Source organism: Molossus molossus, unplaced genomic scaffold, assembly GCF_014108415.1.
Source record: "Molossus molossus isolate mMolMol1 unplaced genomic scaffold, mMolMol1.p scaffold_m16_p_16, whole genome shotgun sequence".
NCBI classification, from domain to species: domain Eukaryota; kingdom Metazoa; phylum Chordata; class Mammalia; order Chiroptera; family Molossidae; genus Molossus; species Molossus molossus.
This window is the reverse complement of record NW_023425351.1, coordinates 72,390,945-72,418,609: the sequence shown is the minus strand read 5'-3', so window position 1 is coordinate 72,418,609 and position 27,665 is coordinate 72,390,945. Positions and strand designations below refer to the sequence as shown.

At 60.1% G+C, this 27,665-nt stretch overlaps 2 protein-coding genes across 9 annotated transcripts in view; one reads left to right on the top strand and one right to left on the bottom strand.

Annotated features, from left to right (window-relative positions):
- AGO2 (argonaute RISC catalytic component 2) overlaps positions 1-27,665 on the top strand; it is a 381,544-nt gene that overhangs the window by 25,257 nt on the left and 328,622 nt on the right. The window contains exons 4-10 of one of the 7 annotated variants that reach the window (XR_004959851.1): positions 933-1,121; positions 2,143-2,322; positions 2,846-3,873; positions 4,611-4,710; positions 5,468-5,679; positions 6,102-6,565; positions 6,695-10,614. The exons of 4 other annotated variants lie outside the window; for them this stretch is intronic. Coding sequence is in view for 1 of the 3 variants with exons in the window: in XM_036263904.1 (XP_036119797.1) it covers positions 933-1,121; positions 2,143-2,322; positions 2,846-3,873; positions 4,611-4,710; positions 5,468-5,679; positions 6,102-6,455 (2,063 nt within the window). In the remaining 2 variants the exon portion in view is untranslated. Of the gene's footprint in view, positions 1-932; positions 1,122-2,142; positions 2,323-2,845; positions 3,874-4,610; positions 4,711-5,467; positions 5,680-6,101; positions 10,615-27,665 lie in introns of those variants that run through there. 2 more of the 7 variants (XR_004959852.1, XM_036263904.1) reach the window with 2 other exon arrangements.
- DENND3 (DENN domain containing 3) overlaps positions 17,764-27,665 on the bottom strand; it is a 31,041-nt gene continuing 21,139 nt past the window's right edge. Inside the window, exons 17-23 of one of the 2 annotated variants that reach the window (XM_036263884.1) lie at positions 26,368-26,475; positions 24,621-24,760; positions 20,334-20,494; positions 19,465-19,598; positions 18,637-18,746; positions 18,430-18,567; positions 17,764-18,283 (exon numbers count right to left, since the gene is read on the bottom strand). In XM_036263884.1, coding sequence (XP_036119777.1) covers positions 18,083-18,283; positions 18,430-18,567; positions 18,637-18,746; positions 19,465-19,598; positions 20,334-20,494; positions 24,621-24,760; positions 26,368-26,475 — 992 coding nt within the window. In that variant the 3' untranslated portion in view covers positions 17,764-18,082. The remainder of the gene's footprint in view (positions 18,284-18,429; positions 18,568-18,636; positions 18,747-19,464; positions 19,599-20,333; positions 20,495-24,620; positions 24,761-26,367; positions 26,476-27,665) is intronic. The other variant, XM_036263885.1, reaches the window with a different exon arrangement.

Below are 27,665 nucleotides of genomic sequence, written 5' to 3'. Positions count from 1 at the left end.
GCGGGGCTCGAAGGCTCCTGGGATTCTGGACAGAACGAAAGCACAGATGTTCTCACGGGCATGTTAGTGTTTGGGAAGGTGGTTCCCTCTTCTGAAAATGATTTCCTTCTCCAGCCCAGACTGACTGGTTCTGCACACTCCGTCTCTCCGTGTCTGTGGCCGTATAAAGTATCAGCCCAATGGGTTCTAGCGTACCAAAGCACCTTCTGTTTTTTAAGTCAACCCTTTATTGACGTATAACATACAGAGAGGTGCAGGATCAAAGTCTCCAGCTGGCTGGATTGTCACCAGGGACCCCCACCACTCAGGTCAAGAATGGAACATAGCATCTGGCAGCCCCTGGCTTGTGCCGGCAGAGACCCCTTACCACTTTGCAAGTCATGTGCATGGAGCCCACAGCACAGGCTCTGCTGTACCCAGTGTGTGCGTGGGATCCCAGCAGCATTGCGGTGACGCGGCGGCCTGTTCATCCAGCAGCTCCCTGGTGCTCTTCAGTGGCTGATGGCACGAGATTCGTTTCTTCGTCCCCCTTATGGGCACTGGGTTTGTGTGGTAGGGTGCCAGCATGGGGGCTTGGTGTGGCGTAGACTTTGGAATTTGGCACCCTGGGTTTAAGTCCTAGGGCTCCTAGTTTCTCACTGTGTGCCCCAGGGTAGAGTGCCCAACCTCTCTGGGTTTCAGCTTTCTACCTGTAAAATGGCACAATGGCTTTGGCTAATTTCAAATCGCCCAGCCTCACAGTAGAACCTTCTGTCCTGGCATGTCTGTCAGAGGCGCACGTGTGCCCACGTGTGTGCCCCCAGCGGCTCTCCTTTCTGTGCTTCCTGAGCACATGGGAGCAGACTGACGGGGCGGACGAGCCTGCGCGTGTGCGCCCGCAGGCCCATGTGCCCGTGCGTCCCTGGGTGTGACGGCCCGCGTGTCTGTTGCAGGCCTTCCGGAGCAGTACTACAGTCTCACCTGGTTCCTGAGCCCCATCCTCGGCCTCATCTTCACGCCCCTCATCGGCTCCGCCAGTGACCGGTGCACCCTGAGCTGGGGCCGGCGGCGGCCCTTCATCCTCGCCCTGTGTGTGGGCGTGCTCTTCGGTGTGGCACTGTTCCTCAACGGCTCCGCCATCGGTGAGTGCGGAGGCCTCGGCCAGGCGCTGCGGGGGGCCGTCCCTCCAGCCCGAGAGGCCCGTGCGCGGCGGTGGGAAAGCCCGGGGAGCCCGTTCACAGGGAAGCGCTTCCTGCCGGGCCGGTCGGCGTGTCTGACACCGCGTCCTGTGGCCAGCGTTCCTGCGCAGCTTATCTCTTCCTTCCCCGGGCTGGCCCCAGAACGCCCAGACCAGGCCGTGCTTTGTCGGTTCACACTTGCTGCTTTTGTTTGGTTTTGTTTTTAATTAAAGCAACTCTACGTGGGACAATTGTGTTTGCCCTGAGGGCACCCGGTAAAACTGCTGAAAACAAAACTTAGTCTGGGTCTGACACACTGAGCTGGCCCCACGTCTGCCCACTTCGGGGGTGGTCAGCAGTGCCCGGCACTCAGGAGGACGCCCCAGGAAACCATGTGGTGTGGCAAGGGCCTCGCTCAGCTTCTCAGGCCTGTGTGGCAACAGGCGGGGCAGGAGGTGCTGCCCACATATGCCCTCCCTGAGCTGCACCCTCTGCCGGGCAGCCCTCCAGGACAGGCCCCTGATTGGAAGCCCCACACGTCGCTCCCGTCACCTGTGCGTTCAGTGAGTGCCGACAGGTGTCCCTGCAGGCCTGGGTGGGCTCCGCTGCAGGAGCGGACATCGGACCCCACACGCCGTGTGCACAGGGGTGTGTGTGACCAAGTGTGTCACGTGTCCAGCAAGTAGGCACAGATAGGCCCCTTTCTTGCTGGTGCTCCCAGTGGGGACCCCACTCCCCGTGAAGATGGGTGAGAAGGATCCTTTTCCCTTTTTAGTTATAAAACATGAAGGTAAGGAAGCTCTCTGAGGTTCACGGAACGGTTCGTGTAAACGGGATAAGAGGACAGCCCTGCCGACGACGGGAATGGGAAACCCCGAGCGCATGCTGTGTTCTGAGGGGCACGCTGGGCGGGGCTGTGCCGTCTCCCGCGAGGTGACGCCAGCACTCGAGCCGACACCTGACAGCCAGCTGTGTGCTCCTTCAGGCCTGTTCCTGGGGGACGTCCCCGGCCGGCAGCCCATCGGCATCGTGCTCACGGTGCTGGGCGTGGTGGTCCTGGATTTCAGTGCCGATGCCACCGAGGGGCCCATCCGTGCCTACCTGCTGGACGTGGTGGACAGCGAGGAGCAGGACATGGCCCTCAACATCCACGCCTTCTCTGCCGGTGAGAGCGCGCCCCTCTTCTGCCCTGGCCCTCTCCCCGCTCTTACAGGGCTGGGGTGGCTGCTCCTGAGGCCAGCACCCCGCCTCAGGGTGGGCATTCGCACCAGCTTCCCGCGGGGCCCTCAGCCCCGCAGGCCCTGTGACCACCCTGCTGCGAGGGGCTCCGTGCGGGCCGCTCCCCGCCCTGCAGGGGGCAGCTTCTCCTTCCGGAGCCGGGGGGGCTTAGTGCGGGGTGCTCGTGGGGGGCACCGTTTCCCAGCCGGGGAGTTGTCCGCCCAGTTCGTTAAGCCGGAATCTGCTGGGTCAGAATTCCAGACCCAGGGTCAGTCGGAGCGTCTTGTCTGCCTTCCCTGCTGGTTTCTCACGTCCCTTTCTAACTGGAGTGTTCTGACTCCGGATGTAACTGGGTGGCGGCCTCAGCCCCCCTTGAGGCTGAAGCCTCAGGGGTCTGTGCTGGCCTGTCTACCTCTGGGGCCAAGGCACTGGCACCCTTACTGGCTGCTCTGTCCCTCCTGCCCGCTCAGGCCTCGGTGGGGCCATCGGCTACGTGCTGGGGGGGCTGGATTGGACGCAGACCTTCTTGGGCTCCTGGTTCCGGACGCAGAACCAGGTGCTGTTCTTCTTTGCGGCCATCGTGTTCACGGCGTCGGCGGCCCTGCACCTGTGCAGCATTGAGGAGGAGCAGCACAGCCCCCCGCAGGAGCGCAGCGTGGAGGCGGCCCTGCCGCCTGCCTCGCACCCCAGCCTCCTGGACGGCAGCGCCCTGTTTCCTGATGAGGTGCAGTCAGAGCACGAGCTGGCCCTGGACTATCTGGACGTGGACCTGGTGCGGAGCAAGAGCGACTCGGTGCTGCACGTGCCGGACGCCGCGCTGGACCTGGAGTCGGAGCTGCTGTTCCTGCACGGCATCGAGCCCTCCATCTTCCACGACGCCTCCGGCCCGGGCACGCCCCGCAGCGCCAGCCAGGACCTTGCCGTAGCCAGGCTGCCCCACCTGTCCTCCCTGCTCAGGGACACCACCAAAGAGGATGCCACGCTGCTGGACAACCACGTGAACGAAGCCAAAGTCCCCAACGGCAGTGGCTCCCCGCCGAGAGACGGCCCACACGGCTGCATCACGGTGGACCTGAAGCCCTCGGCTGCGTCCACCGCCGTGCGGAGGCGCAGGCACGGGTTCCGCCGGCAGGCCTCCAGCACCTTCTCCTACTATGGCAAGATCGGCTCCCACCGCTACCGCTACCGGCGCGCCAACGCCGTGGTCCTGATCAAGCCCTCACGCAGCATGAGTGACCTGTACGACCTGCAGAAGCGGCAGCGGCAGCGCAGCCGGCACCGCAACCAGAGCGGGGCCACCAACTCCAGCGGGGACACGGAGAGCGAGGAGGGCGAGAGCGAGACCACCGTGCGGCTGCTGTGGCTGTCGATGCTGAAGATGCCCCGCGAGCTGCTGCGGCTCTGCCTCTGCCACCTGCTCACCTGGTTCTCCGTCATCGCCGAGGCCGTCTTCTACACCGACTTCATGGGCCAGGTCATCTTCAAAGGGGAGCCCAAGGTGAGTGGGCCACTCAGCAGCGGTCAGGAGGGCTGAATGAGCGGGCCCGTGGAGAGCTGGACAGAGGTGAGGCCTGGTGCCCCAGCCTGGGCATCAGGGAGGCCCCTCCTGAGCACCTCCTGGAGCCCCAGTGCCACGTGGTGCTGGGTGGGCGGCCTTGGTGGCAGGCAGACAGTATGTACCTGGTGACGGGGTTGGGCCCTCATTGAACCTGGGAGGTCATTTATGCCTGGTCCAGGATTAGCAGTCAGAAATATGGGTGCTGTCACCGGGCGGGGCACTCAAGCCTGAATTGAGACAGCTTTGGCCCTCCACGGCTGTGTCCCTGAGGGCACCCCACTCGGTGTCCTGCGTAGCCATCCGTTACTACTCGGGGCAAGCTCTGCTGACCATGGCTTCTGGGCGGCATGTCGGCGGCTCCCACCTGGGGCCTGTCACCTTGGGTGCGGCTGGGCTGGCCTCGGCACAGGCTCAGGCCTCATCCGCCTCTGTCTCTCACCTTCTGGACCTGTGGAGCTGCCCTGTGTGGCTGAGGGGCTCCGAGGGGCGGGGCGGGAAGAGCAAGGCGGGGGGCGATGTCCGGGAGCTGACTTAAGTGGAGGCGGGTGTCTTTGGAGCAGTGTGTCTTCCGCTTCACAGTAAACAGCGCACTGCACTTGAGATGCAAAATCGCCTTCTTGGCCCAGAGGCTATGGCACGTGTCCCCACCCCTGAACCCCATCTCGTTTCTGGAACAGGCTCCCTCCAACTCGACTGCCTGGCAGGCGTACAACGCGGGCGTGAAGATGGGCTGCTGGGGCCTGGTCATCTATGCGGCCACTGGGGCAATTTGTTCAGGTAAGTGGCTCTCAGGGCACCCCGGGCAGCACCCAGGGTTGGAAATGTGGTGGAGGGCACCCGCCTCCCAGAAGGGATCCCTGCCTTAGACTGAGCAGGGCCGGCTGCTCAGTGGGTGTCGTCTGCACCGGCTCCTGCAGGGGTCCTCAGGGAGGGGCTGTGCCCGGGCCGGGCCCCAGAGCCCAGGAGGGGCCGTGGCACCTCCACCAGGACAGAGTGCTGCGAGCACAGGGCCCTGGGAGGCGCGTCAGCCTGACCTGACCTGAGGGTGGCTGAGGGAAATTCCCCTGCGCTGGACGCCGGTGTGACGGTCACACAGCGGTCTGAGCCCTGGCCGTTCTCAGAGCAGCATCTGCCATGCCCCTGGGAGAGGTGCCACTTAACTGCTGTGGCAGGAACAGTGAGCCAAGGGGTATGCATGAGGAAACCGGCAACAGCTGAAGGCAGGACTGGCCTGGGACTGGGCCTAGGGCCAGAGGAGGCACTGAGTGGGCCTGGGTGCTGGTGGGCAGGGAGGCCCCAGGGAGCGCAGGCTGGGGCAGAGTGCGGAGCCTGGGCTGAGAGGGCCAGCTGCTGTCTGAGGGGCTGGGGCCCCTGGACGCGGAGCGGGCGCTGGGCAGTGTGGGCAGCGGTGTGGTGGGAGGACGTTTGTGGGCTCCTGAGCAGGATGAGTGTGGGGGAGGGGACGACGAGGTGCACATGCGCTCAGCAGGCCGTGCCTGTTGCTCACTGTCCTGTGGCCTTGCTTTCTCTGCAGCTCTGCTCCAGAAATACTTGGACAACTATGACCTGAGCATCAGGGTCATCTATGTGCTGGGGACACTGGGCTTCTCCATTGGCACGGCTGTGATGGCCATGTTTGACAACGTCTACGTCGCCATGGTCATGGTCAGCACCATGGGCGTCGTGTCCATGAGCATCTCCTACTGCCCCTACGCCCTGCTCGGGCAGTACCACGATATCAAGGAGGTGCGTGCACGCCCGTGGGCCCGGTGGGCAGGGCCTGGAAATGCACGTGAGGACAGTCGCTGGTCGTCGGGCTCCGAAGCCTGTGCTCGTTCCCTGCCCATCGGTCCTGAGCCTCTCTGTCCACGGGTGTCGCCTGTGCTTCTTAGGGGCTTTCTGCACAGTCCCGTCCTCCTCGTAGCATGAGCTTTGTTTCTCCCTTTCTAACACTAAAGCATTTTATTTGTTATGCTGTCTTTTTGCAATGGCCAGAACTTCAGCACAGTGCTGACTAGAAGTGGATGGGGTGGGGAAGGCGAGCTGAGTGGTTGTCAAGCAGCTGAGTGGGAGGGAGGCGGGTTCTGTTTTCTAGACTTCTGAGCTCACGCTCCAACCATGTTGTCGTGGTTGGACCCCGGCGCTCACCCCGGTCTCTTCTCTTGCAGTATATTCACCACAGCCCTGGGAACTCCAAGCGCGGCTTCGGCATCGACTGTGCCATCCTCTCCTGCCAGGTGTACATCTCCCAGATCCTCGTGGCGTCTGCCCTGGGGGCCGTGGTTGACGCCGTGGGGACTGTGCGTGTCATCCCCATGGTGGCCTCTGTGGGCTCTTTCCTGGGCTTCCTGACAGCTGCGTTCCTGGTGATCTACCCGGAGGTGCCAGGAGAGGCCCAGGAGGAGCAGAGGGGCCTGTCTTCCCAGCCCCCCGGCGGAGGCAGCGGCGAGAAGCCCACCGTCCTGAGGCTGTCCCGGAAGGAGGGCCTGCAGGGGCCCGTGGAGACGGAGTCCATGGTCTGAGCCAAGCTCCCGTGCGCACCTTCTGGCAGGCGCCGGCACCTGGCGGGCAGGCTGGGCTGCGCCTGGGGCCGAGCGCGCCCGTCCTGAGACGGCTGGGGACTGGGTGCAGGGTAGGTCTGCGCCGCGAGGCAAAGTACCACACTGACGAACTCTTTCCACAATTAAACAAATCATTTGAAATTTTGTTTTTTTTAATTGAAAAAGATGTTTTAATTTCAACTTTATCCTTTACTCTGCAGGTATATTATTCTGCATGTGTTTTCATTGTAAACCAGATTTACAATATAGACCATAAACAGTTTAGAACAAAATAAGATTTTGAATTTCTAAAGTATAATGGAAAACAAGTATCTGGCATCCTTTGCTGCATCTTATCCGAACACTTCAGATAACGTCACGTGCTCAGTGACTAAAACATCGTCACCAAATCTCTCTGGATGCCTACCGGTATTGGGACGTCTGTCAGATTTCGCCACATTTTGTTGGTGCTGCAGCTATGGGAGAGTAGTTTTCTTTATCATTATTTTAGAAAACAATTTTTTCCCAAAACTGTTTTTTTAAGACTAACAGCATCTCTTCTCAGAGCATTTGACACCATGTGCCCGTTCCGGGCAGCGGGCGTGGCAGCCGCACACCAAAGCTGGGAGGAGGCGGCCCGGGCTCCTTGTCGGTAGAGCAGGGCGATGGGCAAGGGTCATTCCAGACACGCCCACGGGGACCCCAGCGAGGCAGACAGGTCTGCCCCACGGGCACGTGTCCACGCAGGCTCCTGGGCAGGGCACAGACTTTCACTGCACTTTGACTCCTCTTTCAACCATCTGCTGGGAAGCAGGGTGCCAGCGCCCAGCAGGCCCTCCCCAGTCCTGCCCCAGCCCCACCTCGGTGTGTGGGACACGGCCCGTGCCTGCGACCATGCTGGACGCTGCTGAACCCCTGACCTCTTCGCCTTGCCCCTCGCCTGACACTGGGACCGGAGCGTCGCACAGTGAGCAGAGTGTCCACAGAGGCCCTTTCCGGACGGCCCAGCCCCATGCCGGCGTCAGCGCAGACGCCGCCCTGCGCCCTGGGAGGAGCAGACGTCTCGTGCTGCAGCCGTTTGCAGGCCAGTCTCTACAGCAGGTGTTCCTGCGTGTTTATTCGGACCCGCAGTCTCAGGAGGGGGCGGCCTCCCCACATCCCCCGATAGAGTGACAGTTGTAATACTTCGCTGCCTCAAGTTGTTTTTTTTTAAATAAAGTACTTTAAAGTGCATGAAAATCATGCTGCAACATGGTCATTCTAAAGCAAATATATATTTCAAGATGAAACGAAGCAGTTTTGAAGTAAATTACTTGAATTTTCTGTGTGTGTAAAGGAATGACTCGGATGCACGTGACTGGCCCCGATCTCGCCATGTCTCAGCTGCTGGCGGCTCCTGCTGGGGGCACTGTCCACACCAGGCGCCTCAGGCCGGTGTCCCCTCAGCCCAGGGTCCGAGAGCCGCCTGCCAGGTGCAAGTGTCTGTGCCTGGCCCTTCGGAACGGCCTCGGGCTTCGCTTCGGGACAGGCGCTGCCCTCCCGGGCATGCCCAGGGCAGCCGGCCGGTCATCATCTCTCTCGGCGGGCGCCCAGCGGGCCCTGAGGCGCAGCTGACCTCCCTCGGGGCTTTACCATCACAGGTGCTCTTCTGCGTTGGTTCTCAGGACACATCGGGTCATCCAAGTCGAAACCTCGATTTACCGGCTTGTTCTCCTCCAGGGGTCTCCTGACATCAAGACAACAAGGAGGCTGGGGAGCCGAGGACGTCGGGTCAGCTGAGGGACCTCAATCAAGAACATGCCCCAGTGCACATGCCCTGGGCTCCTCACCAGCGCCCATTCTCTGCCAGCCCACCAGGTCCATGTGCCCTGCAGGGTGGAGGCTCAGGCTTGATTTAGCAGCAGGAGGGGCAATGGCAAGACCACCGCCCAAAAAGGGCATTAACCCTTGACATCCCAGCCTTAAACTTGACCACAAAGACGTCAGAGGACCTTCTGTGGAGGTCACTGCTGGAGGAGGAGCAGCACAGCCCTGTCTCCACGCCAGCTGCCCGGAGACCAGGGGGCGGGCCTGCTGTCCCTCCCGCACAGGAGGGTGCAGTGGCCTGCCGGTAGGTTCATAAAGACTTGGAAGCTTTTTGGATGTTTGTGACCAAAGTCTGTCTGACTGTGTGGGTCCCTCTTGCTGTGAGGAAGGCGCCTGGGTCGGGCGGAGGAGCCTTGGGCTCCCTTTGCGAGCTACCCCCTTGGCCCCCCTGCAGGGGTGAGCTCTGGAGGGCCGTGGAGGGCCGCCCCGTCCCTGCAGGTTCTCGCGATTGCACTAACTTGAAACAGTGTCGTCACCTTGTGTCTTAAGAAAAGCTGAGGGAGGGCTGGCCGCTGGCACAGTGCGTGCAGACCGGTGTGGGTGAGCTCTCGAACACTACCTCAGACGCGGCGGGCACGCAGGTCTGCTGTGACTGGTCACTTGACAGGCTCTCGTGCCCTGGCTGAAGGGACCGGTCCGGCCAGGCCCTGGGAGTGTTCCCTGGCGGCTGGTGGGTGGCCGGTGCTGGGGACAACCTGGAGGGGGCCTGGCAGAGGCCCTGGAGTGTGTGTGGCAGGGATTCCGCTTGGCTGCTTGTCCTGGAAACGGACTTAATTTACCGAAGCCGGTGGCACCGGTCTGCTCTGCGGCTGTGCCCTCTGAAAGGGAGCTGAATGAAGAGCCCTTTAAGAGATGCCCCAGGCATGTGGCAGAAGTCTGGGCCGTGCAGGAGTGCTCTGGGGGGAAGGGGTGGCTGGCGAGCCGTGCCAGCTGCCTCTGCAGCCCTTGCCCCTCCTGTGCACAGCGGCGCTGGGGTGTCCCCGTGGCTGGAGAGCTGGCAGTGGGGGCGGGTGTTGTAGCTGGAAGCGCCCACCCCGCCGGGGCATGCCTGCCGCTCTCCACCGCACCCTGGCACCCTCCGAGGGCCAGGCAGGGGTGTCCCCTGGGGGAGGCAGGGCAGCGAGGCCCTCCTGGGAGGTCAGTGGCTCCAGTCCTTAGGTGTGTTTCCCCAAAGCACCAGTGACTGGAGAATAGGTGTGCCCCCAAGCCCCAGGGTGGAGCCCGTGAGGCGAGGGCTGTGGGGAGGAGGGGCCGGCGGGCTTGTGCAGGGCTCCTCTCCGGCCCTCTGGGGCACAGACCACCAGGCGTGCGTGAAGACTGCTCTGAAAGGTGCCCAGCATTCCTCCTCTGGCCGGGGGTCCGCCCAGCAGGGACGGCGAGCCTGTCCCAGACCGTGCTCGGCAAACACCAAGCCCGCTAGACACCGACCAGCTTCAGAAGAGAGGCACCAAACGTGACTTTTCCCAGCGGTCTGGCGTCTGTCCGCCTGTAGCCACCAGGACTGCGTGCGTGGGTGAGGCGGCGGGTCCTCCTGGGACGGCTGTGCTGGTGCAGGCAGACCTCTGCCAGCCCCCTCCTCTGGCCTGCTGCAGACTGGGGAGCCCTTCCTGAGCACTGCTGGGTGCGGCTGGGCGCACCTCTGGCCGTGGGGTCCATTCAGCACCGCCTGGGACACATGGCATGTTTGGGGTCCAGCCGCACCTGCGACCTCCTCGTGGGAAGATGGCCGCCTGGCCTGCACCCCCTCAGGAGCGGCCACTCCACCAGGACTCAGAGCTGAACGCCCCCACCACACGTGCCCCTGCCCTCCATGCCAGGAGGCGGCCAGGCAGGGCCCCGGCCCCAGGTGTCCTGGTGGCAGAATGACTGGAAATGCCTCGTTGCCAGAGAAACCCCAAGCGTCTCGGAACAACACCATTTGGTTCCTTTGTGAACTGGCTGCAGGACGACCTTTATCAACTTATTAAGTTGGAGCACTGTACTAGCTCTTGCTGATTTAGCAACCATATCTGTGTGTTAAACACATAACCTGTATGAGGGAAGGGAGTATGAAGAATGTCGTGCGTGACTGACTTTTCCCGGGTGGACAGAGTGGCTTGGTGTGTGTGCGGACGCAGGGCTGGGCTCCGCTGTCCCCATGGTGCGCGGTCCCAGCCCTGCTCCTCCCGTGTGTCCCCCACTCTGCTGTGACGCGCTCGCCCGCCTCCGTGCGGGCCAGGGCCTCCTGTGTCTGTCCCCTCTGTTGTTACTTTGCGGTTGAATCTTTATAATAAACCTGTCCTGACCAGGTGATGTTGTGGGCGTGTCTGTCACTGCCTTCTGGAGCCTGGGCGGGTCCCATCTGGGGAGGGCTGTGCCAAGGTCTTCGGGTGGCAGTGGACTAAGTGTGGGCTGTTTCCCCAAAGGCCCCCCCAGCTCACTAACTGGGGACCCCATGTCTGAACCCCCAGCACAGGTGCCTTCAGCCGCGGCTCTCCCAGGCAGCACCATCCGCCAGAGGTGGTGGGGTCTTGGCATGGGCACCTCACCTGGCTCGGGCGGGGTCAGGCTGAGCAGCTGGGGATGAGACCCGCCCACCTGCCGCTGGCTGCCTGGTTACCGTTAAGGGCCCTTGGGAGGTTCAGGCATGTGTGGCCACAGGGCGGGCAGCCCTTCCTGGGGGTGGACAGTGGGGTCCTAACCGCCTGTCGAGGGCATGTGAGGAAGGGGGCTCAGAAACGGGCCTGGTTACCTCCAGCCTGCACACTGAGCAGCCAGGCTGCCATGGGCATGTGTGAGCCTGCCACAGAGCCCAGGAAGTAGCTGTCACCCCTCCCCAGGGGGCAGTAGAGGAAATGAAGGGGTGGGCCTGGCCCAGGGTAACCCCGCTGGTGAGATTTGAATCTGAGACAGTTGTTAAAAGACTCCTCCGATGCGTGGTGGGAGGGGCCCTGAGGGAGCCGGGCCAGGCACAGGGTTGGGGCAGTGTGAGGTGCAGCTTGAACATCAGGATGGAGGTCAGAACACCCCTCCACCCTCCCTCCCACGCCTGGGTCCTGCGCTTGTGACCTGTGACCTGGGCGCCCTGCAGGCCAAGTGCCTCCCTGAAGCAGCCGCTCCCAGCCTGGCTAGCACTAGCTCACAGCGCCCCCTGCTGTCTGCCCCCCGCCACCCACCAGGCTGCTCCGGCTCAGGGGCAGCCCCTCCAAGGCACCCGGCCCAGGACGCACATGCCTCCCCGGTGGCCCTGCCGTCGGAACAGAAAACCACTGCCCACAGCCCAACCTGCACACCTTCACGACTGTGCCACACGGGCTAGGAGGAAAGTCGTTTGTTTGTTTTTTAACAGAACATTGAACCACACTACGTACAGTTTACACTCTACATGTTTCATTCAACATGTTTGATCATCTTTGCACAGGTAGATCGCATCCATTCTTGTAACATGAACAGAGGTTTACTGTTTTGGTTTGGTTTGTTCACTAGAACATTTTCTTTATATCATCTATCTGTCTCTTTACCTTTCTGTATCTCATCTAAGAATTCAGCACTTGTTTTAAACTTTTAAAAATTTTGTTTTTGCTGATTTTAGAGAGAGGAAGGGAGAGGGAGAGAAAAACATCTATGTGAGAAACAGCGATTGGCCACCTCCTGCACGCCCCCCACTGGAGATCAGCCTGCGACCCAGGCACGTGCCCCACCGGGAATCCAACCAGTGACCTCTCGGTGCGTGGCCGATGCTCAACCACCGAGCCACGTCTGCAGGGCGGAAATCACACTTCTTTCCTTTGTCTTTCTGGGTGAAACAGGGTTTTCCTGGGAAGAGTGGGAGACCTCCAGCAGATGTACGAGGACAGAGAGTTAGATACTGAGAAAGCTCACATTTGGCATTGAACTCAGTCTAGAGGGCGCCGTTCGTGACAAGTCCTGTGGTTTCTTACATCAGGACGTGATCTGGTTCTGTGAATACTGGAGAGGAGACTAGTTTCTAGATCAGGAAACGGCTCAGAGCTCCGTGAAGGTGGACGGCCGCCCAGTGTCCTATTCCGGGCGCGGAGGGATTGACAGCGCTCATGGTCGCCAGGTAGGGGGTCCCCCAAGGACCACAGACAGGACACCTGGGAGACGGATTGGACTGGGCGCTGCAGACGGCTGGAGAGGTGCCCACGGAGGCAGCCGACACACGGACACCACACGCCCCCTGGCAGGACTGAAATGCCTGGCACCCACGAGGAAGAGTTCAGACCCGGCTGCGTCCACAGCTCGGAGTGAGTATACCTCAGCACTGCACGGCCGTGGGGTGTGTAAGTCAGGGTTAGTCCTGACCTGTTTCTTTCTTCACTTTGGTTTTTTTCTTTATTGATTTTAGAGGGAGAGGGAGAGAGAGAGAGAAACATCGATGAGAGAGAACATGGATTGGCCGTCTCCTGCGTGCCCCCCACTGGGGTGGCCCACAACCTGGGCATGTGTCCTGACCGGGAATCGAACTGGCAACCTCCTGGTGCAGGGTCGACGCTCAGCCACAGAGCCGCACCGGCTGGGCTGTTTCCTTCTTTACTTTAAATAGGAACGTTTTGAGATATAATTTACATGCAGTAGAGCTTGTTTTAGGTAGAAGTTCTGGGAAATGTGTGTGTGCATGACCAGCACTGCACCCACGACACAGCTGCTCACCAGGGAGCCTGCATCGAGCCCGGGCACAGATGGCCGCGCGAGAACTGCCCGCACGCCCCGGCAGCAAGCGGCCACCCAGAAGGTCCCCTCGCCCTGTGTAGGCGCATCCTCCTCCCACCTCTTCCTCGTCGCAGGTGCTGACTGGCTTCGGGTCACTGTGGCTTTGCTTTGTCTTGAGTTTCATATAAAGGGAAGCCCACAGGAGGCTTGAGATCGGTTCTCTGCTGTAGCGTAACCGCTCGGGTCTACCCATACTCTGGCAGGTGTCACTGGTTCCGCTTCCTGGTGTAGTAGCCCAGCGGCGGAAGAGACTGCACTCTGCCCGCTCAGCAGCTGGTGGACAGCGGCTTGTTCCCTGTTCCTGTGGGACAGGTCACTGTGGACAGAACTGCTGTGAGCATTTGCATACAGGAGTCTGAGTATTTCCACTTCTCTTCCCTGCTGACTCATATGGTGTCTGTGAATGAGACAGAAGCGCCCCGCTGTTTTCCCCTGGGGCTGCACCACTTTGCATCCCCACCGCAGTGGACGAGGGTCTGAGGTCTCCCCACCCTGCCCGCGCCTGTACAGACTGGGGCCATTGCGGTCGTGTGGGTTTCCTTAGACGGGACACGTCTTTACCTTCACTTGTCTGTCCCCTGAGTATACTTTTTTTTTTTTCCAATCCTCACCCGAGGACATTTTTGCATTTATCTTCAGATTGAGCAGGAGGAGGGGGGGAGAAACATCGATGTGAGAGAGATACATCGACTGGTTGCCACCCACACGACCCCAACCGGGGTCGGGACAAACTGCAACCCAGGTACGTGCCCTTAGCGGGAACCAAACCCAGGAGTCTCTGGTCCATGGGCCGACGCTCTATCCACTGAGCCAAACCGGCCAGGGCACCTGTGTATATTCTTCAGTGAAATGTCTGACCTAGTGTTTGTCTTTTCTATAGTTGGTTTGTTTTCCTTATTGTTGAGTTTCCAAGGGTGCAAGTCCTTTATCTGATACCTGTCTTGTCCCAGGGTGTGAGAGTGACATCTGCCTCGTTCCTGACCTCGTCATGTTTGCCGTGGGGGTTCCGTGCTGCCCGAGCCAGCTGAGGCCGCTTCTTTCGAGTCCTCGTTGGCTGGGAGCAGCCACCATGGAGGGTGTTGAGTTATGTCGGATGCTCTTCAGGACCCGTCGGAATGGACTGGGGGTTCTCGCTTGTGAAGACGGCGAATCACATCTGTGGTCTTGACTGTTAAGCCAGCCTTGATCCCGGGGCGACGCGCACTTGGCCCTGAGGCAGTATCTTTCTTACGTGCCGCTGGACTGGACTTGGGTGTTTTTCCTTTGTGATACCCTGTCTGGCTCCGTAGCAAGGCAACGTCTCCCCAGAGGGAGGCAGGGACCGTTCGCGCCACGCGCTCTTGCCTTTGCGAAAAGCCCCGTGAGCTCCTCACCTCAGGTTTTCTTGACGTGAAGGTTCTAGACTATGGGCTGAACGAGCCCGTTCAGGTCATCTGTTTGTCCTTCCATGAGCTGTAGCTGTCTGTCTTCCAGATAATTTTTCCATTCCATCCAAGTTGTCAGATTTATTGGCATCAAATTAAAAAGATTTCCTTGGGATCTTTTCCAACAGCTGTAGGATCCATCACGGTCTTGTTTTTCATTCCGGTGAATTTACTCCCAGGGACATGCGCAGGTGACCGCTGCGGGTACGCCTGAGGGACGCGCGTGCAGCGGGGCTCCCCCAGTGCCGTCTGTCTCCTCGACCAAGGGCACTGTTTAGGGTCCCTCCTAACCCCGGGTGATCTTGTCGTGAGATCTTGAACTTTTTTCCTGCAAAGGCCCTTTTCCGAGGAAGGTCACGTCCCAGGTTTCAGGGCTAGGATGTGGACATCTCTGAAGGCCACTGCTCAGCCCACTACAGTAGCTGCCGTGCTCTTATGTGCTCTTAGGATTTGCACAAGTCTGCCAACCAGCCCTGGAAGAAGGAGCCGTCAGCATTTTACAGGGGCCGGGTCACGTGGCCAGGTCCCAGCTAGGCCGGGGTCAGGCGCAGGCCACCTGCCGCACCGGGGCCCCAGGACCTCTGTTCCAAGGCACAGAGACCCAGAGTCCCGTGCGTGCTCACGGCTGCACTGTGGCTGAGGGGCAGCCACATGCTCAAGAGAGACCAGCCCTCGAGTGTCCAGGAGCCTCTGCCTCACCCCACCCTGGGGGACGAGGGGGACCCCATGGCATTGCCATAAAAAAGGCAGACATTTGCAGGCAGCAGAGACTGTGGGGCATCTCTGCCTGGCTTTCCAGCTGTGTCCTCCCAGCCACGTGGAGAAACCACCCTCAGCTTGCTGAGGCCTCCCAGGATGGAGCAACGTCACACTCTCTTCACTCAGATGTCACAGTGACATCCAGTTCCAAGGCTGTCATCTGAGAGCACAGCATGAAAACACTGCCCTGTGCCGTCTCCACAGCCTGCAGCCGTCACGGGGCAGGTGTGGTCGCACCACACCCCGAGCGAGCTTGCTTCTCTGGCGTCGGAAACACGGCAGCACAGCGGAAACTTTGATTATGTTAGAGCAGGCTGGCTTCTAGTTGAAGACACACTTTTCTGGTACCAGTTTGATTCAGGTTCCGGCCGAGGCAGGGAAGGCATCCCTGTTTGTGTGAGGAGTCTGGCTCACCTTGGGGCTTTCCTGAGGTGGCTCCTTCAGCATGGAAATCCAAAGCGCGGGGGAAGCACCGAAGGCACGGTGTCCCCCACACGGTCCTAGTGACTTACATGCAGAGCTGACAGCACTGTGCCCGCGGCCCCTCCGCCCCCGGACTCCCCCACGGCCCCTCCGCCCCCCGGGTTCCCCCGCGGGCCCCTCCGCCCCAGGGCTCCCCCCCCCCCGCTGGCCCCTCTGCCCCAGGGCTCCCCCACCCCCGCTGGCCCCTCCGCCCCCGGGCTCCCCCACCCCCGCTGGCCCCTCCGCCCCAGGGCTCCCTCACCCCCGCTGGCCCCTCGCCCCCGGGCTCCCCCACAGCCCCTCCGCCCCCTGGGTTCCCCCGCGGGCCCCTCCGCCCCAGGGCTCCCCCCCCCCCGCTGGCCCCTCCGCCCCCGGGCTCCCCCACCCCCGCTGGCCCCTCTGCCCCAGGGCTCCCCCACCCCCGCTGGCCCCTCCACCCCCGGGCTCCCCCACGGCCCCTCCGCCCCCTGGGTTCCCCCGCGGGCCCCTCCGCCCCAGGGCTCCCCCCCCCCCCCGCTGGCCCCTCCGCCCCAGGGCTCCCTCCCCCCACCCCCGCCCCCGCTGGCCCCTCCGCCCCAGGGCTCCCCCCCCCCCCCGCTGGCCCCTCCGCCCCAGGGCTCCCCGTTTTCCCTTTCCTATAAATGACCGCTTCCTAAGTCTGCTCTTTCTGCATCAGCTGTTTTAAATGCAATGATCGGCCAATAAGGAAATGGAAAGTCTGCATTAAAACCCCGTGCTGGGTGCTCAGGGTGAACTGGGAGCCAATCCAGAACAGCCCTGTGACACTCACTGCTGTCTGCACCTCCGCCACCAGTGAGTGTGGGCAGAGGAGAGGGCCCCGTGTTCAGTAAGCGAAAGTTTATTATCGACAAGTTGAAAATACCTGGTTACGTGTGGATTGGCATTGATTAAGCTGTTTATTTCTCAGGCTTTTATTGGAACTGATCATGTGTTTACAAAAGCAAATTCGACCTTCCACCCTCTGCTGCTGGCCGAGCTGTCCTAAGAGTTGGGGACACACTCTGTCAGCAGACTCCGGGGAACTTCTTAGGGTGCCTCAAAATGCCGGCCAGTGACTGGGACCTTCCTAAACGCTGGGGTCCCATGGACCAAGCCTGAGGCCTGGCCAGAGCATCCATGCTGGGGGCCCTGCAGAGGTTCCCAGCACACACCTCAGAGAGCTCTCAGGGTGAGCAAGGGCTGGCACAGCATCCGAACCCCAAAACCCAGAGCCGTGGGCCCGCAGCCCTGCAGGCAGAGCCAGCAGGCAACGCTCCATGTCCAGCAACCATGCCAGAGCCTCCCTGCCGGGCTTGTAAGGAGCCGAACCTCAGCACCACAGGGAAATGTGCAAAAGGTCTCTTTCGCATATTTTTAGTCATTGATAGCTAACGAGATCACCTTTAGTTAAATAATAAAGCACCATCTATACGCACACGCACTGCACATGACACAGGCCAGTGGGAGGTACATTAGTATGTGGTGAGGACTCGTGGCAACTCTACGGGCTGCTTGAGAGGGAACTCTGTGTGATCTTTGGTAGAAAAAAGTCTGTCTAGGTTTCTGCATTAGTTAAAGAAGAAGACACACAGAGCTTGCCTTAGCTGCCCTGACCCGTCCATACGGCCCTGTCACCGTGCTGTCCCCTCCCTGGGCAGGCACAACGTGCTCCTTGGAAGGAGCCTGCTCACAAGCTTGGCTGCAGACGAGGTCGGGGGAAGGCACAGGGCTCCCGCAAGCCGGGCGCTCAGTGAGCAGTGGTGAATGAATGAAAAGCACAGGAAAGGCCAAACCAGACAGGTGTCCAGTCCACAGGCCAGGAGGGACTGGCTCTGCTGTGCTTGTGGACTCGAACTTCCTGGAGAACACACAGGGCAGCTTCTCGGCAGAGATGGTCACAAAACTGATCCAGCTGCCCTGGCCGGTTGGCTCAGCGGTTAGAGCGTCGGCCTGCGGCCCAGAGAGACCCGGGTTCGGTTCCCGCTAAGGGCATGTACCTCGGTTGCAGTTTGTCCCCGGCCCTGGTTGGGTCATGCGGGTGGCAGCCACTCAATGTGTCCCTTTCACATCGATGTTTCTCTCTCTCTCCCTCTTTCTCTTCCCACTATATCTGAACAAAAGATGTCCTCAGGTGAGGATCAAAAAAACTGATCCAGCTGCCTGCCCGAGAAGCGCCCAACCTGACTCACTGTGGTCCAATTTAACCAGGAAAGTCCAAGAGAGAAAGTGCACAGTTGTTGGTCTCATGACAGGCCAGACAGGCACCTGTAGCGGACACACCCAGCGGACCGGCTCCGGACCCGCCTTCCCTGGACGTGCGCCCGGGAGCGGGCCTACGGCACACATGCCTGCTCCCGGAGCGCAGCGCTCAGCTCGCCGACCGGCTCACTCGACCTTCCAGATGGCGATCTTCCCTTCCTGTCTGCCAGAGCCGCTCAGCACGTATCTGTCCTCCGCCGAGCACAGGGACTGCACGGCATCCGTGTGGGCCACCAGCTCCTTCTCCACCGTCCTCCTCTCGGCGTCGATCACGTAGATCTTCCCTTGGGGCTTCCCCTGCGCCAGCCCCGTGCCGCCCGCCCAGATCTGCCGGAGAGACGGGCGTCAGCACACAGCCCAGCCGGAAGGAGCCCTCGTCCCTGTGCAGTGAGCGCTTGACTCGCCAGATGGGGAAGGGCTTCCCCAATCCAGACCCTCCTGCTGTCCCGTGTGGGCAGGCGGCCCCGCCTCACCTGCCTCTTCACCCTGATCATGCAGTTGACCTGGCAGCAGTCAGGCAGGTGAATCCTCCCCAGGGGCTGGGCCAGGTCCTCCAGGCCCCAGATGTAAATGCTGTGGAGTCCCGAGCACACCGCCCACAGCTGCTCCTGCTGAGACAGAGATCAGATGCAGGAGCTGGCAGCCTGGGGCTGGGGGCGCACAGCCACGCTGCGGGGTACCTCCGGGACGAGCTGGAAGGCCACGAAGGAGGTGTTCTCCTTGAAGTTCTCTCCGATCTTCAGTTCCTGAGGGAGACGGCTGTTCACTGCCACGATGCTGTCACCTGTACCTGCAGGAGGAGAGCCGGGGTGAGGGCGGGCAGAGCGAAGGCCAAGCCTCAGGATCGAACAGCCAGGAAGCCACCGTGGGCCTCGTGCCGTCCAGACTGGCCCAGAGCGGCATCTGCGACCTTCCCTGCTGCGGGGGGGCCGGCCCCGGCCAAGAGAAGGCACTTTCACACTCTCCTCACGGTGACACGTGCACCAGCAGCCCCTTTTCACGGAGCAGCCCACTGGCACCCGGCACTCACTCCTGTGGGTTTGGGAGACATGGCGAGAAGAGCACAGGTCAGCAAAACCAGGCCCGTGGGCAGCAGGGAACTGGGCAGCGCAAGTGTGCGGACCTGGCCTTCTGTACATTTCTATTTCACGTGCCCCCACCCCTCCCCCCAGGCGCCGGAGCCACCGAGCCAGCGTCGAAGTTCAGGAGGACACGGGGACAGGGTCACGGAGCGCACCAAAGGAGCTGACTCCTGGACGCACGCGGCTGCGTCCACGCTACGAGCGGGCAGAGGGGAGGAGGCGCCCCATTAGCTGTGGGCAGATGCGCCCAGGGCGGAGTAAGGAGCCAGGGGAGCAGAGAGAGCGGGGGGCCAGAGCTCCAAGAGACAGCGGGCTTTAAGGAAAAGTGGGAGATGCGTGACGCAGTCAGGACTTCGTGTGCGTTCTGCACCCCCTCCCCCCCGAGCAAGGGCTGGTGCTAGCGGTGACAGGGAGCAGAGGGCTTACAGCACCACAGGCAGCCGCCGTGCATCCTGATGGACGAGAGGCCCCCGCTCGGCAGCTGGAACCTGCTGGTCACCTGCAGGGTGCTCACGTTCCACTCCAGGACCGTCCCGTCCACACTGCACGAATACACCTGGCTGGAGGCAAAACACATTTCATTTTGGCCCTGGAAACCAGTGTGCACTGTAACCCGGAAAAGATCAGAGTGGCCGGGAAAGCAGGGCACATGGATAGACTGGCGCACGCGCCTGCGGGAGAACAGGCCTTGGTTACAATGTAACCAAAAAGCAGGGCACATGGATAGACTGGCGCACGCGCCTGCGGGAGAACAGGCCTTGGTTACAATGTAACCAAAAAGCAGGGCACATGGATAGACTGGCGCCCATGCCTGCCTGCGGGAGAACAGGCCTTGGTTACAATGTAACCAAAAAGCAGGGCACATGGATAGACTGGCGCCCACGCCTGCGGGAGAACAGGCCTAGCAGTCAAGGCAGGTTTGCGAAGCAGAACCAGCCGCAACAGGACCATAAGCTGAAACGTGACCCTACACAAGGGGCTGGAGAGCTGCCTCCCCAAGCTCAGGTCAGCATTAGCCCAGGCCTCGGTGGCCGCAGCTTTGGGGAGGTGGCCTCTAGCCATACAGTGTGTGGCCCCACCTTCAGATGGCAGCACCTTACGTCTACCTGAGCTGGGCCTGGCTGAGGACAGATGACAGCTCTGAAACTTGGGGACAAGGAGGGTAGCAGAGGGAGCCGTGGAAAGGCCCGAGGGTTCCCCCAGCAGACGTGACTGTCCCCAAACCAGAGACGGACAAGGACGTCGCCTCACACCTCGTCCAGACTCGCTCCCCTCGCCCCACCAGCCCAGCACACCTGGGTGCGTCCGTCCCGTCCGGCACCACCAAGCCCGTGACGCTGGCGCGGTGGTCGGCGAGCTGCTTGTTGCAGGACATGCTGTGGATGCTGATGATGTAGATGGTGCAGTCCTCCGAGCCGGCCCACACCTGGCTCTGCCCCACCATGGCCATGCAGTTCTGTCCCGGGGGATTGGAATCTCGTTATTCACCGCATTACCCCGGGAGACATCACCGACCCTGCAGAGACCGAGCCAGCACCCCGGAGACGCACAGCCAGGTTCCTGCAGGTTTCTGGTTACATTTTTTCAACCCATCAACCAGAGTGTTCTGCATGAACTGCGGATTTGTCAGCGTCGAACCCACAGCCAACAGCACTGGCCCGCGTGTCAGAGCAAAGCTGACCTGACGCACCGCGTGCTCGCTCGCGGGAACGCGAGGCGGTGCTTCACCTCTGCACTCGGAGGCCACCACGCTCAGCAGCAGAGAGCACCCTCAAAAGCACAGAAATGGCCCTGGCCGGTTGGGCTCGGCGGTCAGAGCAGCGGTTCTCAACCTTCCTGATGCCGCGACCCTTGAATACAGTTCCTCATGTGGTGGGGACCTTGAATACAGTTCCTCATGTGGTGGGGACCCCCAACCATAAAATTATTTTCGTTGCTACTTCATAACTAATTTTGCTACTGTTATGGATCACCATCGGAAATATGTTTTCCGATGGTCTTAGGCGACCCCTGTGAAAGGATCGTTTGACCCCAAAAGAGGTCGCAACCCACAGGTTGAGATCCACTAGGTTAGAGCGTCGGCCCGCGGACCAGAGAGTCCTGGGTTTGGTTCCCATGAAGGGCACGTACCTCAGTTGCAGTTTGGCCCCGGCCCCGGTTGGGGTCAGGTGGGTGGCAACCACTCGATGTGTCTCTCTCACACCGATGTTTCTCTCTCTTCCTCTCTCTCTCCCTCCCACTCTATCTAAGATAAATGCAAAAATGTCCTTGGGTGAGGATTTAAAAAAAACAAAAAACACAGAAATGTGAAAACCAAACCTGGCACGAGAGGCCGTGAAGACGACACCTGTGCGCAGCAGGAGCTGCAGCAGCGACTGCAGCCTCGTCCCACCTCGGACAGGACTCGGCATCTGGCACCCGCAGGGCCCCGAGTCCTTGCTCTGGGCTTGCAAATGAGCTTGAGCAGGTAGCAGACGCTGAGCCCCGAGCACGTGAACACCACACAAAACCACCCAGCCTGCTGCAGCCAGAGTTCTCGTCCCGGCTTCGCCAGTCAGCCCGTAATCGTGTTTCGAGTGTTGAAATTAGAAATTAAGGGTCAAACCATGAACATGGGAGACACGGCTGTGTCTGCCAGCCCATCCCAACCAATCCAACCATCCCGGCGAGGACGCTCGCTCTGACCTACCAGCAGCTCATCCCTGTCGTCTCCAGGACAGGGGAGCATTTTACTGGCAACTGAGCCGATGTCTTGTGTTCACATGCAAGCACGTCTCAAAGAGTAGAAGTGAGCCGGGCTGGTGTGGCTCAGTGGAGTGAGCATCATCCCATTCACCAGGAGCCCTGTTCAATTCCCAGACAGGGCACATGCCTGGGTTTCGGGCTCAATCCCCAGTAGGGGGCGTGCAGAAGGCAGTCGGTTGCTGTTTCTCTCACTTCAATGTTTCTCTACCTTCCTCTTAAAAAAATAAAATTGGCCCTGGCCGGTTTGGCTCAGCGGTTGGAGCGTCGGCCTGCGGTCTGGAGAGACCCGGGTTCGGTTCCCGCTGAGGGCACGTACCTCGGTTGCAGTTTCTCCTTGGCCCTGGTTGGGTCGTGTGGGTGGCGACCACTCGATGTGTCCCTTTCACGTCAATGTTTTTCTCTCTCTCCCTCCCTCCCACTCTATCTGAACAAAATATCAAAAAATGTCCTTGGGCGAGGATAAAAAAATAAATAAAATAAAATGAAATAAAATTGCCCTGGCCAGTTTGGCTCAGCAGTTAGAGCGTCGGCCTGCGGTCCAGAGAGACCCAGGTTCGGTTCCCGCTAAGGGCATGTACCTCGGTTGCAGTTTGTCCTCAGCCCTGGTTGGGTTGTGCGGGTGGCAGCCACTTGATGTGTCCCTTTCATGTCGATGTTTCTCTCTCTCTCTCTCTCTCTCTCCTCTCTCCCTCCCACTCTATATGAACAAAAAATGGAAAAATGTCCTCAGGTGAGGATTAAAAAATAATAATAAAATAAAATAAGAACTTTTTTTTTTTAATGAGTAGAAGTGATGCCACATCGGAGGGTTGAGGCTGGATCTCTCACCAGATCGAACCAGCGCAGCGGCGGGTCGGTGTCACCTTCACGTCAGAAGAGAATTTGATACAACCCGGTGGTCTCATTTTACCAGCAGACAGGGTGGGAAGAGGTGCTCACCGCTCACCTCGGAGTCAGTCACCTGAAAAAGGCCTCTCCCTCGTGGTGTCCGTCTGAGAATCGGTCGCTTTCGGTAAAACGCCTTTCTCGGCGGCCCACAGGTATCTCACTAAACCACCTGGAGCCTGAAACGTCAGAGCAGGCAGCATCCTTGTTGGGTGCGCCAACACCTGCGCCCAGGACGCTGTTTCCTCCCAACCGGGACGGCTCAGCTCGAACTGAACGTTGCCAGGCCCAGCGAGGCAGCAGACACCTACAACAGGTGGCCTTTTTTTTTCTTTAATCCTCACCCGAGGACACTTTTCCATTTTTTATTCAGATAGAGTGGGAGGGAGAGAAAGAGAGGGAGAAACATCGACGCAAAAGGGACACATCGAGTGGCTGCCACCCACACAACCAACCAGGGCCGGGGACAAACTGCAACCTGAGGTACATGCCCTTAGCGGGAACCGAACCCGGGTCTCTCTGTACCGCAGGCTGACGCTCTAACCGCTAAGCCAAAACGGCCAGGGCGGCCTTTTGATTTTGTTTTAACTGATTCTAAGAGTTACTTTACTATTAAAAAGTCTTTAAAATGCTTGTAACTAAGAATGAACAACAAGAAAATTTAGAATCCAAACGATTTCCTTTCTCCTTGCTTCACTATCTAAAGCGTTACTAGACTTTTATAAACAGCCCTGGGGTGGGACTAGCAGCTCCCTCTTGTGGTCTGAAAGGGACCCACTGACCACCACCTCACCCGGACACCGGGATTCCCCCGAGACCTTCCAGCCTCGCCTTTAGGCCCCGTTGCGGGTGGTCACTTGTCATGTTGTGTGAAACATACAGAATGAGCGTCAAAGGCAGTGTGGGGACTTTGGGAGTCTCTGGAAAGTAGGGGGCTGATTTCCATAGGTCTGGACCCCACCCTTGGATTAGTCATGTGTGTGATGGGGGCAGGCGCAGGAATTAATTTTATTTCATTTTTTTTCCTTTTTTAGTTAATTCACCCAAGGATATTTTTCTATTGATTTTTTTAGATAGAATGGAAGGGAAGGAGGGAGAGAGAGAGAGAAAAACATCAATGTGAGCCCTGGTCGGTTTGGCTCAGCGGTTAGAGCGTTGGCCTGCGGTCCTGAGAGACCCGGGTTCGGTTCCCACTAAGGGCGCATACCTCGGTTGCAGTTTGTCCCCAGCGCTGGTGGGTTGTGCAGGTGGCAGCCACTCGATGTGTCCCTTTCACATCGATGTTTCTCTCTCTCTCTCTCTGTTCCTCTCTCTCCTTCCCACTCTATCTGTACAAAAAATGGAAAAATGTCCTCAGGTGAGGATAAAAAAGAAAGAAAAAAAAGAAAGGAAAACATCAATGTGAGAGAGACGTTGATTGGCTGCCTCCTGCACGACCCCAGCGGGGGCTGGGGATCGAACCTGCAACCCAGGTCCATGCCCTTGACTGAGAATCGAACCCTCGACCTTTCAGTCGTGGCTGATGCTCTAACCGCTGAGCCAAACCAGCCAGGGCTTCATTTTATTTACTTTTTAAAAAGTAATCGGTCTCAAAGCTCAAAGAATTAGGGTTTCTCAAACAAGGGATGATTATAGTAGCATGCAAATTTGATTTAAACTGTGCTTAGTTTTCATTCCCAAATGTGTTAAGCAAATGTCCACATGTCCACTGGAGACAAGTGGCGGATGCAGGCTGGGCTGCGCGTTCCTGAGACCCGGGCTCAGATTTTGGAGTGGGGGTGGTCAAAGCCAGCATCTGCTCATTGAATTTTAAAACCCGAGAGAGAAATGTGAAAGCCCCCCTATTCCGGAACGGGGGCGCCGCAGGGTGACACGTCCACTTTTGTGAACTCACAGCTGGGTCAGGACGCTTACGGAGAACTGGCCGCACCTCACGGCACCCCGTTGCTCACCAGCTTCGCGGTGCCCACGTGGACGCAGCGCTGGTGGACAGTCCATGACGAGGCGTCAAACACGATCACTCTGCCCGTGTGCAGTGCGCACCACAACTTGGGGTGGGCGTCTCCCACTCTCTCTGCCGGGTCGAGGTGCCCTAGAGAGAAGAGCGGCCAGCGTGTCAAGGAAAACCCTCTGAAGCGTCAGCCCGGGGTTCGTGCCACCGTCAGGCACGGCCTGGGTACCTGCAAGGCACCAAGGCACCACGCCGGGGGCCCAGGACACAGGTGAGCACCTCCGGGACCACTGTGCTCGCGGAGCTTAGAGTCCCGGGAGCAAGAGCCACACAGACGAGAGTCAGGAGGGCACACGGCGCGGTGGCTCTGCCCAGCCTGGATCTCGAGGGTGTCTGACATCTCACTGGACAGTGGTTGCAGGCCGAGGGAACAGGAGGAGCAGGCGCTCTGGGCACCAGACAGGAGGGAGGTGAGCATGGAGACCCCAGGCCGCAGCCTGCACCCAGGGCACAGCCAGCGGGACCACGGCAGCTCCAGGCTCCCCGTCGTCACCAGCCCTTGGCACCTTCCATCTGTTTCATTCTGGCCATCCTGCGTGTGGCAGATTCTGGTGTTTCTCTCGTGGTTTACTTGCGTAAACCAGGCCGATGCACTAACGGGCCAGCGGGGAGTCCTCTACGTGATGCATCGCACCCACTTTTGAATCTGCTTGTTGTCTTCTTGATGTGCAGCGTCCTGGTCTTGGGCGAGCCCGTCGGTTCCTTTCCCAGGCTGTGCTCCACGTTCGCTCTGGGAAGGTCTGTGGAAAGCCCTTCCCTGGGGCAGCCAGGTTCAGCATCTGTCTCAGCCCGCCACGCCCGCAGTTCTGTGCTGTTGAGTTTCCCACGAGGCCTGAGTACGTCTGCTGTCTCCAAGGAGTTTGTGGGCTTGACTGGTGTCTGCTTCTGGGTTCCTGTCCGCTTGGAGTGGTGATGACGTACGGCCCGAGGACGGACCGGTCCAGCTTTGTTTTCCACAGCGTCCCCACACCATCGGTGAAGTGCCCTCCCAGCCCCTGCTGACACCGCCTTTGTCATCGTTCAAGGAGGTACCCACGTGCCAGCCTGCTGCCTACGGAGGCTGCTCTTCAGTCCGCCAGAGGCTGGTCCAGGGCCTGGGCTCCAGCCCCCTCCCGCCCGGGTTCTTGGCCACGGGTGTGCAGAGCTCACCCTCCGTGATGGGACAGCGCGTCACGGCGCCACTCAGACACGGACAGACTGGACACGCGGGCCGTCGCTGTTCCCAGCACGCGCAGCCCTCAGAGTAACACTCGCGGCGGCGGCGCTCACCAGTCACAGCACACGACACGCCTGACAGTTGTGACCTGCAACCCCAGGGTGACCGTCTCCTGTCGCCACTGCCGCGAACGTCTGCGTGCGGACGGGGCCTCGTCACTCCCATCAGCAGTGGACGGTGTCCGAGACGACGCTCGGAGGTGGTCACTTGGTGACGACAACGTGACCAGGTTCACGGCCCAGGGGAGGGACGCAAGCGCCCGTGCTCTGACCGAGCCGCCGCAGAATGCGAGGGACGGTCACTGGAGTGGGACCATGTGAAGCGTCTGCCCTGGTCACCTCCCTGGGCTCTTCGGCCTCGGCCTCCGCGAGGGGACAGTCGGGTCAGTGGTGCAGCGGTTTCCCCTCCGAGGGAGGAACAGCTGGTGCCCGTCCCCCCGCGTCAGGCGCACCGCACAGGAGGAGGCACGTACCTGGCGTGTACAGCAGCGCGTCCACGGCGTGCGGGAAGGTCTCTCCGGCCGAAGGGTTGATCTTGTGCTTCAGCGTCTCTGCAGTTGTCTTGGGAACGGCCGCGGGCACTGAAAGCAAACATGGGGGTCAGGGCTCTGAAACCGCCCTGGTCCAGCGGCCCCTCTGCTTCCTCAGATGCCTGTGGGGGGTGAAGCTCGGTAGTTTGTGAGAAAAACTCAGAGAGGAGACACGGGGCCACGTGCGGCCGGTGGCCGTGGTCCTGCTCAGTGAGCGCCGTGGTCCGACCCGCCGCACACACCACCGCCAGGCCTGCCAGAGAAGATGGACGCGTCTCAGCAACGGAAGACCCCCCGACGGAGCCCAGAGCACTGACTTGTGCGACCTCGGGTCACCAACCTGGCTGCTGGGGCCGCCCTGGCAGGCAGGGTGTTGAGCAGCCTCCCTTCCTCGGCCAGGGGGTGCCAGTAGCACCCCACACCCTCCCCAGACACACCCACCAGGCAGGGGGTAAAAACGCAACAAAACTTCGTCTTCAGAATTTCCATCCTAAGCTGCTAACGTCAGCCCGGGACGGGCACCGGCCTCTCGAAGCTTCACACACAGGGACAGGTCTTGTTGTAACAGGGACGGGGCACGGATCTCAGGTTCCCTCTGCCGTGTGGACGGAGGGCAGGTGTCACTGGCCGGGGCACTGTGGGTGGTGTTTACAAGGAGCAGAAGGCTTTTCTGTAAACTTGACAGAGGCTGGCTCAGCCTGAGCTTAGGGGTCTAACAGCCAAAGTGTAGCATCGATTTGATTTTGCTCCTTAAAAAACCCACATTTGCCCTGGTCGGTGTGGCTCAGTGGTTGGAGCGTTGGCCTGCGGACCAGAGAGTCCTGGGCTCAGTTCCCGCTAAGGGCACGTACTGGGTTACACTTAGTCCCCACCCCAGTTGGGGTTGTGCAGGTGGCAACCAGTCAGTGTGTCTCTCTCACGTCGATGTTTCTCTCTCCCTCCTGCTCTATCTGAAGATAAAAATGCAGGGATGTCCTTGGGTGAGGATAAAAAAAACCCCCAAAAACCTATATTCAGTGTCTTATTCTAGGACTACTGACAGCTGAGCCCCCAGCAGGTCTGGTGGCAGCAGAGCATCTGCCTGTGGCAGGAGGGTGGGTCCTGGGGCGGGCGTGGTGACGAGCGGTGTGCCGAGCCGCATCCACACCTGCGGCTCCTCGTCCGGGGCAGAGACAGCCCGCTGCGTCCCCAAGGAAACGCACACAGCAGTGCCACAGCCTCAACGGAGGGAAGCGGAGACG